The 15,632-nt window shown below is 42.4% G+C and overlaps 1 protein-coding gene across 9 annotated transcripts in view; it reads left to right on the top strand.

The window, feature by feature from the left end:
* myt1lb (myelin transcription factor 1-like, b) overlaps positions 1-15,632 on the top strand; it is a 131,332-nt gene that overhangs the window by 65,607 nt on the left and 50,093 nt on the right. For all 9 annotated transcript variants that reach the window (XM_086049249.1, XM_086049247.1, XM_086049252.1 and 6 more), the window contains one exon: positions 14,842-15,260. In XM_086049249.1, the coding sequence (XP_085905375.1) occupies positions 14,842-15,260 (419 nt within the window). The remainder of the gene's footprint in view (positions 1-14,841; positions 15,261-15,632) is intronic.

Genomic DNA, 15,632 nt, shown 5'->3' with positions numbered 1-15,632 from the left:
AGATACAGTCAGAAAAGCGACGATGAGGCTAAAATAGAGAGAAGTCACAAAGGCAAATCACATGAGTAAAACCATTGCAAACAGAGGATGGAGATGAGGGGAAGAGGCAACCATCCGCCCCCATCAAGCTCTCCTCTGTCTCAATGTGCAGAACCAGATAAGGTCGCATTAATCAAAATGTGCCACTTCCACTGCCAAAAATACACGTCTATGCCATCAACCCCCCTCTGTGTGGTATCTGTCAGCCAAAATGTACATTTCCATATTTAATGGGAATGCTTTATAGTATGTCTAAAATGAGGCAGTGTGTAGGTTGGATCTGTCACTTCTCACGTCATCTGTACCTTGGAGTTCATCCATCTTGGTTGCAGTACTATTGTTACAATGTCAACAATATGATGGAGCTGGGTTCAAAGTGATTGGGTTCTCTATTTAATAGATGTGATCACTCATAATGGGATAGCAGTGACTGTATTTTCAACGCCACACTTTTATTGTTGAACCTGAATATACCTGCATCAAGGTCATCTTTCTTATGTTGTACTTCCTATATAAGCCTCTACCGCATATAATTCGGAAGCTATTCAAAATTTGAGTCACAACATCCTTCTGCGTATTTTGACGAGCTTACCTTTCCGACACTAACTGGCGTCAGATAAACAGGTGGTGTTTGTGCTTTTTTTTCCCCCCATCCCCTTCTATTTTTTTCTAAGCGCCTCCCTGAGGAGATACATCAGAGGGAATAACAGATCATGTGCTGTGAGTGTGGAGCGTGCCAGGGGGATCAGGGCACAAGGCGGGGGGGGGCCGGTTTGGGGGGAAGCGGGCGGGTGTTGGAGGGAATTAGGCGTAGGGGGTGGGCGGCTGCTTTGGGCATGCTCAAGGCTTTCCAGATCCTGACCTGCGACCTCCGGACCTCCCAAAACCCTTAGCCCCAGACCTGTCCTCATGCTGCTGCCAACTAAATTGCATCAATGTCAAAGAGCCTTGCTCCTCTGCTGGGGAGTGGGTGCCTAGTAAACAGAGCACATAGAGGAGGATCACAGCACATCATTGAAATTACACACACATACACCCCCCCTCACACATACACTCACTCACACACTACTAAAAATGTAATTCAGCTGAAAGTTAAACATTCATTCTGTACAGTATTTTCTTTACAGTATACTTTGCAGTACTCCATTACAGAGCTATACACACCATTATGTTGTTAAAAAAAAAAAACATTAAAACCTGATAGTAAGGGTACTCTTATCAAGTTTTAAAAAAAATGTTTATACGTTAGTTATTAATTAGTTTAACACTTAGTGAAGCAATTTGCACCTTTGTTACATTTCTCATTCTAAAGGAACCTGTTTTAGCAAATCTTAATACTGAACCATTTCATGTCAGTGCTAAAGAAGGGCATTAATTTTGGACATTGAATTTCTTTCAGTTAATTCATTGGTTTAACACTTTGTAAAGACTTATTAAAGTGCTAGAAGTCTTGAGACAACAACAGCTCGCCAAACATTAAGCCAGTGGCCTGAAAAGCGATTAAAACCGATCATCAACGGTTTGCTGCTGACTCGAGAAGTTTGCTGGAAACCGATTGTCAACCGATTGTGTATGGGTTGGGAGGAGCAGAAAAATGTCCTGAGACTCAACCCAGTTTGGATGCCCCCCTATGTTTGTTGCCTTAGGGTCACTTTTCACACCACTGCATTGAGCCTACCTTAAAAAACATGTTATTTGCTGTCAATAAATGAGTCAGTTGTCAGGAAATTATAGATCTAATTTACTTTTAACCAAAATGGTATCTACGTTTTGCCGAAGGTATAAGAATAATAAAGACAAGAAAGAATGAAAGATAATAATAATCATAAAGAAAGGATGGGGGAAAATCATATTTGTGCCCAGTCTCATAATTTAATTTTACATGATCTTAATTTATTCCCATACGCTTCTCTCTGTTAGCTAGTATAGGCAAACAACTTCTGTGATATTTGTGTAGATGAACGGATGAGCTAGCGGAGGATGTCTTCCAAAAATGGCTTTTGGGCTGGCAGCTGACTTGCTGCCTTGTGCGCATGTGTGCGTGTGTGTGTGTGTGTGTGTGTGTGTGTGTGTGTGTGTGTTTGAGTTGCATGATTGATTGAAGTCATTACTGTGGTAGAGAGACTCCTTACCTGGCTAATCCAGGAGTGAAGCTGCAGGATGACAGATAGCTGAATTACACGCCACACCAGTCGGCTGCCCAATGAGCTTTACTCATGCTCGAGAACTCAGACTCGACTACCAAATTATGCAAAAGGTTGTGTGTGTGAGTGGTACACATGCACCATACAAGCATTTCACTGCAGTACTGTAGATACATTCTGTATGACTCTCCTTGAGTATTGTTGGATTCGTAAAATTAGGATTTGCTTCGTTCATCCAAGCACGAAATATGTTAGGACAGCAAACGTAGGCTGAACTAGTTGCTGGACATTACTTCTATCCTTCTGGGGACATACTATGCTTTTTTTTTTTTTTTTTTTTTTTACACAAATTACAACACTTCCCAGTGGTCTTAATAAAACGCCTGACATTCTTGCACCAAGCTACTCAACGGACAAAGAATTGCACCACACTTAAATATCCACATTTCACATTCTGATGCATATCATTCATTTTTAGGGGGTAGCTCTGTCATGTGCAAACGCTGCAGAAGGCATTTGTTACCATGACAACCGGGGAGGAGTTAAGACATGCGACAAAGTGGCTGCTCAGTGCCAACTTTGCAATTTAGTTGCAATATTTAGCAACTTCTCCGACCCCTCCAGCAAATTTTTAAGCGATGAGCAACAGCTATTTGAGGTGTTATTGGAGATTTTTGGAGATTCTGAGAGTCCACCCAAAACAAGAGATGTTCGCCCTCTCCCCCACATAGACTCCGCTCATCGCTTGCTCTCGGAGTGACGGGTGGAAAGGAGGTACCCAACCACTTGTGGCCAAACAATTACTTAGCCAATTCACCACAGCATGGCCAAAACCTGTGACATAATGACCATCGGCTTCTTATAAAGACCTTATATAGACAGGTGTGTGTTTCCAAAACATGTCCTACTTATACTATTTCTGTGGCCACAAATTTGTGAGAAGGAGTTCATTGTTAAAAATAAATTAGCAGTTAATAAGTGAAACTCTTCTACAAATTGTACATATTGCTTGATGTGCATGTCACAGAAAGAATTGTGCAAAGAGTTTGCTCATTTGTTTGTGATCATATACTGGCAAATGTCAAGAAAAAGGTCAACAATGCACCTTCTGATTTGTCCAGTTATGTTAATTGGATTGCATTGGCTTGACATTACAACATTCCCCCATCCTTCAAATTATATAATGCAATCTATAGTCCTCCTTAAGTGCTGCTGCAAAAAGAAAACAATGCACCACTTGAGCAGCCCCAAATCTGTCTCATCCCGTCTTTTATGGCCTCTGCTTCATCCCAAGAAGAAACCTCACCAGACGCTATATCGCCCATCTACTAAACTGCGGCGCCTTGATGGGAATAGTATCAGCAAGGTGCACAAACAGCCTGTGAGGAGGCGTTTACCACCAAGTGTGATGTAGGAAAATAAATAAAGAAAGAAAGAAAAGAGGCTGGGCTTTCTGGGTAGTGCAGGAAGAAAGAATGAAAGGTAGGGAGGTGTCTGCATGGATTGAGCGACTTTCCACTCTGAGTCGTTGCTTGCCGCTGTACTGCCGCTGATGTTCTGACTTAGAGGCTCAAACTGGGCAGCCGGTATTCTATGAGGACACTTGCAGTGACATGGATAAAAAGAAGTGTAGCAAGAAGCAAGAGTGTTTTCCTAAAGCTGAGACAGGGCTCATTAGCTGCAGGCTACAAATGTTGGAGATGTGCTAGTGAATGAGAACAACAGACTTATCGAACCACTGAGCTGAACAGCCTGCTGCTGGGTTCTGATTCCTCTCAGCTATGTACATCGCACACGCTGTGTTCAACATAAAAATCGTTGTAGTCAAGACATCGGAGTTGTTTGTTGTCTTTCCAAACATGAGGAGACTCTAATTAAACAATGCGTAAATTGTTAAGACCCAGGTGGACATGTGGGGAGAGCTTACATACGTCTATTAAGTTGCATTGAAGAGGGATTATTTAGACGCCAGAGCTATCACCTTAATATTTTACAAGTTCTAGCTGGAGGTGACAGCCATGCTGCTGTGTGCAAAGAATGAGCCATGGTGGCTGAGATGTGAGCTGGAGCCTGAGCCGCCAGAAAACGCCCCAAATTGCAGTCGTCTGCCATGTGCTGAGCCTCCTGCACCAAGACTCTGTCTTTTGTTCTCCCCAGCTTGCGGGAGAAGCCTGACAGCTCTGAAATGATCCGCTCCGCTCTCTCTCGCTTTCTGTCTCTCTGTCAGAAACACACACGCACAGTCCCACAAAGATGTGTTTCCAATGCTTCATCACATAGATTTTCATTATTTTACAGGTGATTAACTAAAAATAGAAAAGTAAAAAAGGACAACACTTAACATGATTTTCCTTAACAGACATCATAGAAGAAATTAGAACAGAATAAATATTGCAGAATGCGTTTGACTTTTTATTGTGTATATCACTTTAAAAATATATATTTCATTATGTTTGACTACATTTATTTTTCAACACTATCAAGCGCAAAACATGTTTTTTGGTTTGTTAGCACAAGTCCGCAAAAACAAAACGAGGTGAGGTTCCAAATAATAAAAAAAATAATTAAAAAAACTAATATGATCATTTAGTCATCAATGTTATAAAAATATATGCACCTTCTCATGTAAACAGGATGCAACCGTCAAGTGACACTTGCGCACAAATCACAATGTCACGTGGCACAGTGTTTACCAAGCAAATATGGTCCTGCGTGTAGTGGTTTCTCCTTCACATTGGTATTTGGCATACAGGAGGTCCAAAGTTTTATCTTGTAGGGGCAGCCGTGGCCAAGTGGTTAAGATTATCTCCTGCCACCGTGGGGACCACGGTTGAAGTCACACAACATTGTGGGGAAAAAAAAATAATAGTGCCTGAGAGGATGCGGCAACAGACCATCCTCCATATCCCGGACCCACGGCCGTGGTGTCCTTGAAGAAAACACCAATACCGTGAACAGCTCACGTCTTCAGTAGTGCTTAAGTAGCCCCTTGCTCCTGTGTGTGCCTCTAAAAAAGTGTGTGCTTGCCGGGTCCACAACTGTGATGGGTTAAATGCAAAGGAAACATTTCATGTGCATATAAGTTCACAACGATAGCTGATTTTTGTTCTCGTTTCAGACTAACATTTTGTGTGAAGCTGTTAGTAGACAAGAGTCTGAAGTTTCCACTGACCGGTATATGATAACATTATAATCTCACGAATTCATCGCTCAAATTGGCTGTAGCGGCAGCAAATGAAAGGTTGAATGTAAACAAAAAACTGCTAATTTCTTAGAGCCACAAGTTTGCCCGTTGGTGAGGAACCTCACATTCCCCATGATGATATATGGAAGGAAATAATTTCAATAATTTGAATGTCCTGTACCATTTGGTCCCCTCACTTCACTTTATCACTGGCTAGCATCACTCCCCACATCACTTTGGGGATGTATTCTTCGCTGAGGGGTTACCAGCCAGCTCCATATAAGCGGCAAAGTACATTGTGGTTGTAGGTGGAGCAGACAAACAAGAGGGGGAAAAAGTCACACTCATCCATAATCAAATAAAACACTACACAAAACTAATAATACTTTTCCATAAGGGATGCTGGTTCAATGCTTGAAGTAGCAGAGCTCCTTGTGGTTGTAGATCAGTGCTGTAAAAACATTTCAACCTTGAAAAGCACCAGCTCCGTGTTATATACCGACCTATTACAAAACCCCACATTGAAACAGTTTTAAAGAATTCTGTTATTTTTCCTCCATATGGCATCCCGGTAGCTTGGAATAAACGGAAGCCAGAAATAGTACGCCTCTGTATTTTCTACCAGAATACGTCATGAGCTGCTGTGCATATAGTACATTACCCTTAAAGTGGAAGTCAACCCAAACATATTTTTTTTCAAGAGCATATTCTATACAGGTCCAATAGTTGAAACAAGGCATTCTGATAAATATTGCATTTGTTAATCAACCTGTTTTAGCCATCAATGGGGGGGTGGGGGCTTGCATTTTGTCACTTCTGTCGACTGAAAATGACATCACAACTGCTCAGGTAACGACCTGTCACGGCTGACCTGTTTTCTGAAGCTGACTCATGATTGGTCGTTACCTGAGCCCCAAGACACTATGATGTCATTTTCAGTCGACAGAAGTGAAAAAATGGCCGCCCCCTGAGATAGCTAAAAACGGGTGGATTTTGCTGCTAATATCTCATATTCCACAAACGCAATAATAATCAAAATGTCATGTTTCTACTAGTGTGCCTGCATTGAACATATTCTTGAAAAAAATATGTTTGGGTTGACTTCCGCTTTTAAGAGGCCTTGTGTTTTGAGGAACCTAGCCAGGGAAAGCTGAGTAATGTCATCACAGCATGTGACTAAACGCACCAATCACGAGAGATGATGCGCACGGCATTCTACGCCAAGCAACAATTTTTGTCGTGTGTTGCAGAGGGAATGCAGAGGTGCTGCTCGACACGTGTGTCGGTCATGTGATGCAATATGGCTATTGTCGCGCGTGCATACGCGAGAGTATGAAGAGGCCTTAAGACAAAGGAACGATCTGACGCCTTCCTGGTCTGGCCGCATGGCTAACGACTGAGAGCTGGCTGCAAGTTGCTCACATGTGTGCTCCTCCTTGTTCAACTCCCTGCTGGGCCACCAAGGGGAAACAAAGACAAAAACATCGGGAAAAGTCAACTAACAGTAAAAAAAAAAAACACGATGCAGAGTAGATCATGACAGCTAACCTTGGAATACTTAGACCATTACAATTCATTCAGTATTGGAAAGAGAGCCAGAAGGCCTCAGATAAGCTACAAGCTAGGAGAAAAACTATCATCTTTATTATCATGAACTCTATGAATAGGCACCAAACTTCTCCTCTGCATGTAACCCATCACAGCAGTTAACACAGCAAACACACATAATTAGTGGCACACACTGGGGCAGGGCGTGACTTAGCGCCCAGGGAGCAATTCGGGGTTTTGGTGTCTTGCTCAAGGACACCACAGCGGTGGGTCCAGTAAATTCTGCGGGTGGACTGTCAATTGCTGCATCCTCTATAATTCTCTTTGTCCACACTGAACAAGACTGGCAGTTTATTTGCCGACATTCCAGGGCTGCCCTAAAGGTAAATAAAAATGTAGTACAACGCAAGTCAAATGTAATGCTAACTCACATAATCATATATTACTAAATAATAGTAATAATGATAATAATAATAGTAATATTAATAAAGAATAACTAATATCTACTGTATCTACATGAAATGTGACACTGGAATCACAAAAATCAAGATGGCCGCCATGACGGTGGTGTGAGTGTTTGTCGGAGACTCAGCCTGCGTTTATATGACTCTAATCAGCATCCCAAAGTCATATCTTTAATTTTGATCGACCAGTCAGTTTGCTGTTATAAAACATTGTCAAGTTACTTACATTTGCATTTGCAGTAGTTGTTGAGCTTGCTTTAGATTCGATTGCTCCATGGATCAAACATTTCAACAATCGCTCCTGTCGGCCATTCAGCAACTTAAATCTGAAATGCTCTTTCACTTTGACACCAAAATAGACAATATACAAAAAAGTCTGAATGGAATTGAGTGGAAGCTGTCCACGCTGGGAGAACAAGTTGTGGAATTAGAATAGCGAATGCGCAGGAATGAGGACAATACAACAGACCTTGCAAAGAGGGTGAAAAGTTTGGAGAAAGAAAATGCTTACTTGAAAGTGAAAGTTGAAGACGCGGAAAACAGGAGCCGGGCCAACAACCTCCATTTTCTGAATGTTCCTGAGCATGCAGGGGGCCGAGATATCGTATTCTTTATGGGTCAGCTGATTCCATCTCTTCTTGGTAAAGAACATTTTACAACTCCCCTTCTCCTGGAGTACGTCCATCGGACCCTACTGCATCTTCGCCAGTACTATAGAGGTGGGCCACGACCAATTTTTGTCAAGTTTCTCCATCTCCCTGATAAACTGAGGATTGTGAGACTAGCCCGCGTGAAGGAGCTGTTGTACGGGGGGTTGCGAGTTCACATCTACCCCGACTTCAGCACTGAGCTCATTCAGAAACGCCGGCTCTTCGATCCAATTAAAAAAAGATCTGAGAGATCGCGGAATGAAATACTCTCTGCTTTTCCCCGCATGACTAAGGATAGATACTGATGGCACCCCCAATGCTTTCACCGGCCCCGAAGACGCCGCGGCATTCCTTCGGGATGTCTCAATGAATTCTCCATAATTACTTTTTTCTCTCAAGGGCTGCTTCTTCGTAAAGACTACTATTTTTGCTACCGAACATGTATGTGTATGATTTGTTTACTTATTTATACTTATGTTATCACACCAGCTCAGTTTTGTTCGGATTGATATACAGTATGGAGTTTTATGTTTGTATGTGATCGGTGGGGGAGAGGTGGGAAACTGTGGGCAGAGGTGTGTTCTATGTGTTGTCTTAGTGTTATGTTATTTGATTTTGGAAGTTGGAACCCCTCTAAAATGAGATGGCTCATCTCAAGGGGTATATCCAAATAAATAAATACAAATACGAATGATGTGTAAACAACAACAATAATTTGGGCAGTAGTAATGTGTTGTCTGCAAACCTGTCTGTGTGTGGCAATTACAGCAAATGACTGCATATTTGTCTTTTGTCTCTTGACCTGCCCAATGTCTGCACCCAAACACAGAAAGAAACATTCCCTAGGTCTAAACTTGCTTGTCTGGGTACAGTTCCCCTTTTTTCTAAAGGGCTGGCTGCCCTCACAGTCAGCCAGTGAGGATAGCCAATCCCTCGTGGATTTCTGGAGGCTATCACCATGGAGACGGTGCTCTGCCACACGTGTCTATAGATCTTGCTGCTGGATGGAAGCCACAACCAGAGGTGCTGCATTCCCTGCATCGCTCGTCTATGGTGAAACACCAATGAGCTGGGGTTGTGCAAGAGATAAGATTTGGGCAATGTATATTCTTAAATATTTACAGATGGGGATACAATGGAGGGAAACGAGTAAATGAGGTAATGGGGGGAGGAGAAATGTGGGGAGAGAAAGTTGGGTGAGAGGAGAGGAGGATTATAGAGGAAAAATCTGCAGTGAGAAGAGGAGAATGGGGAAGAGGCAGCCTCATCCTTGTGTCATGGAGACAAATAGCATGTGATGCTAATGACTGGCTAAAGCTTTTGCCCCTGCTGAGAAGAGCCGCTAATATGACTGCTAATAAAGGTGCCATGCAACGCTGTCGCATTCCAGCAGTCGCTCAGCTGTCACCCAAAATTAGCCAAACGGGAGCCCTCCGTCTCTTGCCTCCCCCGCCCCTCTCCTGTCTCACATTAAGGCTCCACAAATGGGCTTTCCCCTCTTCAAGTGTTATTTCTGCATGTAAGGGCCACTTTCCTCAAAGTGTAATAGAATTTGTTCCATTCCATAATGCTGAGGGTAGCCACTCCATAAAATATGAAGTGTTCTTTTTGCAATGTGAAGCCCTTTTCCTCTATGATTGCTACCTCTCCTTGAGGATTTCCCAGGGGACACAATTTTAAGGGACACTAAGAGTAAGGGAGAGAGGAGTGTTAGTTCGATTTGTGATTTTTAATCATTAAGTGTGCCAATTTGAGCAGTCAAACTTTCCTATCAATATCATTCTATATATATGTATATGTATATAAGTATATATGTATATGTATATAAGTATGTATATATATACATATATATATATATATATATATATATATATATATATATATATATATATATATATATATATATATATATATATATACACACATATAAAAACCTAAAGCAAAAAAATTACGTTTTCAAGTTCTCCCTGTGCCTGCGTGGCTTTTTCTCCGGTTTCCTCCCACATTCCAAAAACATGCATGGTAGGTTAATTGGACACTCTAAATTAGCCCTAGGTGTGATTGTGACTGCGAATGATTGTTTTTTCCGTGTGTCCCGTGATTGGCTGGCAACCAGTTCAGGGTGTACCCCGTCATACTGTCCGAAGACTGCTGGGATAGTCTCCAGCACGCTTGCGAGCCTTGCGAGGATAAGCCGTTCAGATAATGGATGGATATTTGTTTCAGTGAGGGCATCCGGTGTGAACTGTGCCAAACAAATCATGCAAGTGATTCTCAGTGGCAATCCATGATGGGACAAGTTTCAACTTTTCTACCTAAATCTTCTGCAAAGCAAAATAAAGTCAGATTATATTTCCAAGGCCGTTTGAAAATATTACTGTTGTCGTAACCTTATTTGCAAATTGAACAACAATGACTACAAATTGGCCGTCATTTTTTCAGTCAGACCAGTAGCAATTTGTGTTCCTCAACACACAGTAAATGTAATATAGGATTAAAGTGGACATATGATGGAAAGGTGACTCTTTTTTTTTATGCGGTTAAAACGTCTGTTCTACATCCATCCATCCATTGTCTATACCGCTTATCCTCACAAGGGTAGTGCTGGAGACTATCCCAGCAGTCTTTGGACAGTATGACGGGGTACACCCTGAACTGGTTGCCAGCCAATCGCAGGACACACGGAAAAAACAAACATTCGCAGTCACAATCACACCTAGGGCTAATTTAGAGTGTCCAGTTAACCTCCCAAGCATGTTTTTGGAATGTGGGAGGAAACCGGAGTACCCGGAGAAAACCCACGCAGGCATGGGGAGAATATGCAAACTCCACACAGGAAGGCCGGAGCCGGGATCAAACCCACGATCTCTGAACTGTGAGGCGGACGTGCTAACCAGTCGATCACCGTGCCGCCTGTCTGTTCAACAATCAGGTTCTAATCTCTGATGGAACATCCCTGCTTCGTTTGTATGCTTCCTTTTTTCACCTCCATTACGAATGAATTCCATAGATAAGAGCTTGCCAAATATACAACTGTGTACTCTACCAAAAATAGTATGTTGTATGACGAATGCTCACTCCATTAAACAGCCGACATGAATATGACATGCTCCTTTTCAGATGCATGATGCTAAGCTAATATTCATGCTTTCCATTCTTTTCACATGACAGTCGCCCACCGCTAACGTGGCCGCTACATAGGCATGTCTGTTAGCCTACTCTAGTCTGCACTGTACATCTGTGACAACAGCAGCACACCCCGGAAATACATGTACCAGTCGCTGTCAGTTGATTGCGGCCAGTTTTACAATGGCACCTCGCTTTAAGTTAAATCAAGGTGACACTGTATCTATAATCAGTCATTGTGGGAAAACATGTTTATGTTATGCGCTAATCTAAAACCGTATTTCATTCCATTATATGTATTACTGATTTAAATACAACTAAATCATTTTAACGGCAAGTGGTGTGAGTGGGCTGGGATGTAGCTGCGATGAAGCATGTTGCATCCAAGGTCACACAGTGACAGCATCAGGGAACGTGGGATGGAGCTGTGGAGGCTTCCTGTTGTTTAGTCATCAGTGGAGTTTGGGAGCATTGGGATAAATATTTCTCTCCCGGTTTCATAGCAAGCTGACAGCGCAGGAACATTATGACACCTGAGACCCAAGATGTCCTGTTGCTAACGCAGCGGGATTAAAAATCATTTACATAAGATTTTCTGGTGTAGCTTCAAATGGAGCTGGATCATTTGACCATAAGAGTCAAATATTTGTCAATGCTGGGGAGTAGATGTAGGTTGAATATCAAGCAGAGATGGATTTTACTGTGTTTACTTCATGTTCTGTCATTGAATACCATATTTGTATGTGCAATAGTGACCCCAAACAGTGAAGTGCGCTTGACTCTTTTAAAGACGCAACGAACAGCTGAGCAACCCAGTGGTCATGATCTTCAATCCATTAGCTAAGTAAATTACAGCAATTCCAAAGTTTTCTTAAAAGTAATTCAGGAGCAAAAGTACAGTCAACCACAAAGCTCTGCTTGGTCTTAAAGTGGAAGTCAACGCAAACATTTTTTTTTTTCAAGAATATGTTCTATGCAAGCCCCCAGTTGAAACAGGGCATTCTGATTAATTTTGCGTTTGTGGAATATCAGTTAAACAGCAAAATGCACTCGTTTTTAGCCATCTCTGGGGGCGGCCATTTTGTCTTCTGTCGACTAAAATTGACATCACAACTGCTCACAACGACCAATCACGGCTCAGATTCAGAAAATAGTTCACCCGTGATTGGTCGTTGTGAGCAGTTGTGATGTCATTTTCAGTCGACAGAATGCCCTGTTTCAACTAGGGGTTTGCATTGAACATATTCTTGAAAAAAAATGTTTGCGTTGACTTCCGCTTTAAGCCTGATTTATTGTCATCCGTGCAAATGAAGTTACGTGTCGATGTTTTCCGGCATGAACCTAGATCATTTTATGGTTAATTTGTAATTTCGGTGCAACATTTGCAGCACATTCAGATTCCTCTACCCCATCCCTCTCATCTGCTCTGCTCTCCGGACTTGGCAGCAGCTAACCTATCGGGTACTGCCCTTGATTTATCTTGAGGGTCCTGGAGCCGCAACGAATGGCATTTTAATGTGATTTTCAGGTGTTTGGCTGAAAACACTATTGATCACAGTGCTGCAGCTTGCTCACCACACACATGCATGCTCACGCACACACACACTGCCCCATAGACCCTCATGCAGCCCCGGGGCAGAGGCCTGGCTGTCAGGCAGGGAATGAGTTTCCATGTGGGTTTGGATTAATGAAATAGGGCCCCTGGTTGCAGAGTGGGCCAGTGGGTCAGACCATTAAGGAATCCCTGGGCAGGGGGGAGATTGAGCCTGCAAGGCGGGATGGACGCTGACTGACTGATGGATGTTTAAGGAAAGGGAGCGAGGGAAGGGTGAGAATGGAACACTTGACTGACAGGGTTTCCGCAGATCCTTAAAAAGTCTTAAAAGGCATTCATTCCATGAATCTAAATACAAGTCCTTAATTGGCATTCAAAAAAATGTCTTAAATCCATATTTGAAAAGTCTTAAATGTTAACACACGATAAGTGGATTTGCCGGATTTCTGTGATTGTAAATATACTGAAGTCTCTAATCTCCAAATAAATTAACATTCATAAAAAATAAAATGAAAAAAGACTTACGTTAACGCCAGGTGATCATGACAGCGGAACCAACAAAACAGTGAGGTGATTTTAGTCAGGACTCTTAAAAGCAGACGCAAAGTATGTACTGTAGCAACTTTGGTCAACATGGGGCACTGTGAATTTGTAATGGTGGACTTAAATTTAATTTCAAACGGTATTGAAATGAATTGGACAAATACTAATGAGTTTTGAATTTAACTTGCCTTAAGATTTAAGAACCCTGAAATTGTGATAATTTTATAACAAGAGGTCAAAAGGTAAAACAAAGTCACATCCTCTCCCATGCATGAAATTGCAAAAGGCGACTTCTGAAAGATGGTACAGAAGTCAAAAGTCCATCCATCAGGATTGCCACTGAGCTGGTACTTATCCCATCAGACATTAGGCGTGAGGCTGGGGACCCTCACAACCACACCCGTGGACGATTTAGAGTCTTCAATTAACCTAACTTTGTTGTCACCCCAGAATGCCAATTGCTTTCTGATAAAGAAATCACTGCAATCCTGATCAATCCTTCCCAATCCAAACTGTACTGTAGCAAAGTGAGATGCGGTACAATTAGCGCAAATGTTATCAATTTCTCCTCGACTAAAGAAGCACCAGACAGGAACTTCAAAAAAACTATTCATATAATCAATAAAGTTTACACACACAGTACACAAGTTTGAGCCATTCACTTAGTTAAGACATTTTTTTGTGTGTAAAAGTAGAGCCGGGCCAAGGGAAATATCCAGAGGTTGTGTGAGCGTTTGTAAAATAGCAGCCCAGGGATATTTCACAGCCGAGTGAACGTGCCCAAAACGTGTTTAGCTCCCAGCTTGGAAAGGGGCTTTATTTGATGGCCAAAACACTCCGGGCTCATCATAATTCTGACTGTGTGGGTTGCTTTTGTTCAAATGTGCCAGATTTGTGCACACAGCCACACACGTGTGCACACACTCTTCGTCAAAGTACAAATGGGAAAATACATACCATACCCACATACATGTTGGTCAGGTGGCTGTTTTGAGCTTGGGGAAGCCCGTGTGGTCAATGGCCACAACAAATACAAAGATGATCTGATTTAGATTTGTTTTCCTCTTCCGAAAAAGGGGGACCTAGAGGAATGCATGAAAATCATCCACGCTTTGGCACAATTCAATTAATCAGACTTCATGTTGTCTTTTCCCCTTTTTATCACAATTCCAGACAGGCAGTTGTCTTTTGATGTGCTGGGTTCATGTCACAACAAAGGCATATCAGTCTGCTACAATGTGTTTGCAGAGCACACAGAGTGATTTTGTTTTGCCTGAAGAACAAATTGGTTTAACCTGCAAAAAACGAACTAAACCCTCTGTTCAGTTTAAAAGAGAAATCACATCAATATGTAACTGTTTACCACATTTCACTGTGAACGCAATCATTATTAACACCTAATGAAGGTAGTAAAATATGTACCTATATGAATACTTTTCTTCCTGCTGTAACTGCGTGTAATGTACTGCTTCCGTCAGTTTGCGGAGCATAGCACCTGAACAAAGAGACTCCCTGCAGAGAAAGTGAACATTTATGTCCAGGTGAGGCTAAGCGCTAATGGCGGCTCTCTCTTATCTCTCCCATGCAGTGTGTATGGATGCCCTGTGGCCAAGAAGAGAAAGAGTCTAGACAGGCAAACCTTGGAGACCTCACCCAAAAGAAGCACCTACCTAGACGACATGGACAACTCGACAATGGAGGAGTGCTACGAGACGGATGGAACGGAGGAGATGGACGACAGAGAGGAGGAAGAGGAAGGCGCGCTAGAGGAAGAGGAGGAGGGTGAGGTGGAGGAGGTTGAGGGCTATATGGACTACAACGAAGAGCAAATGGAGCATGAGGAAGGCGAGATGGGGAGAGGGGAGGGTGAGGAAGAGGTAGATGTGGACGAAGAAGAAGACGAAGAAGAAGAGGAAGAGCGGGTGGAGGAGGAGGAGGAAGAGGAGGAGACAGTGGCGGTGGAGGACTATGAAGAGGGGGAAGAGGATGAAGGGGAGCAAGGGCAAGGTGAGTAAATTGCAATTCATGCTGGAATTTCATTATGATGATTTTTTAAAAAGTTCCTCGCGTGCTTCATTTGCATATTCATGCTTGTATTTACATATTTGATGGGCTGTGTGAAGTATTTGGGGCTGGTCGACATGATGTTCAAACATTGTGTTTTGCATTCGAATGAGGAATGAGATCAGTAGCAACATTCTGGAAGAACAGCACGTCTGTGATCGCATATTCCTTTGAGAGTTTTGTTTGTATGATTCATTCATTAATTCACTTACTTTTAACTTACTGTAAATATAGCAATTTCAAAGCTTTTAGTCCACTCTATTGATGCAGTGCCAGCAGTTTTAGAACCTTCATTTGTTTGCCTCCAATATAAAG

The sequence above is a fragment of the Filicampus tigris genome, chromosome 13, assembly GCF_054856515.1.
Source record: "Filicampus tigris isolate MCC_2025a chromosome 13, RoL_Ftig_1.0, whole genome shotgun sequence".
Taxonomy (NCBI): Eukaryota; Metazoa; Chordata; class Actinopteri; order Syngnathiformes; family Syngnathidae; genus Filicampus; species Filicampus tigris.
The sequence above is the reverse complement of the archived record's forward strand: the minus strand, read 5'-3'. Positions and strand labels throughout refer to the sequence as shown.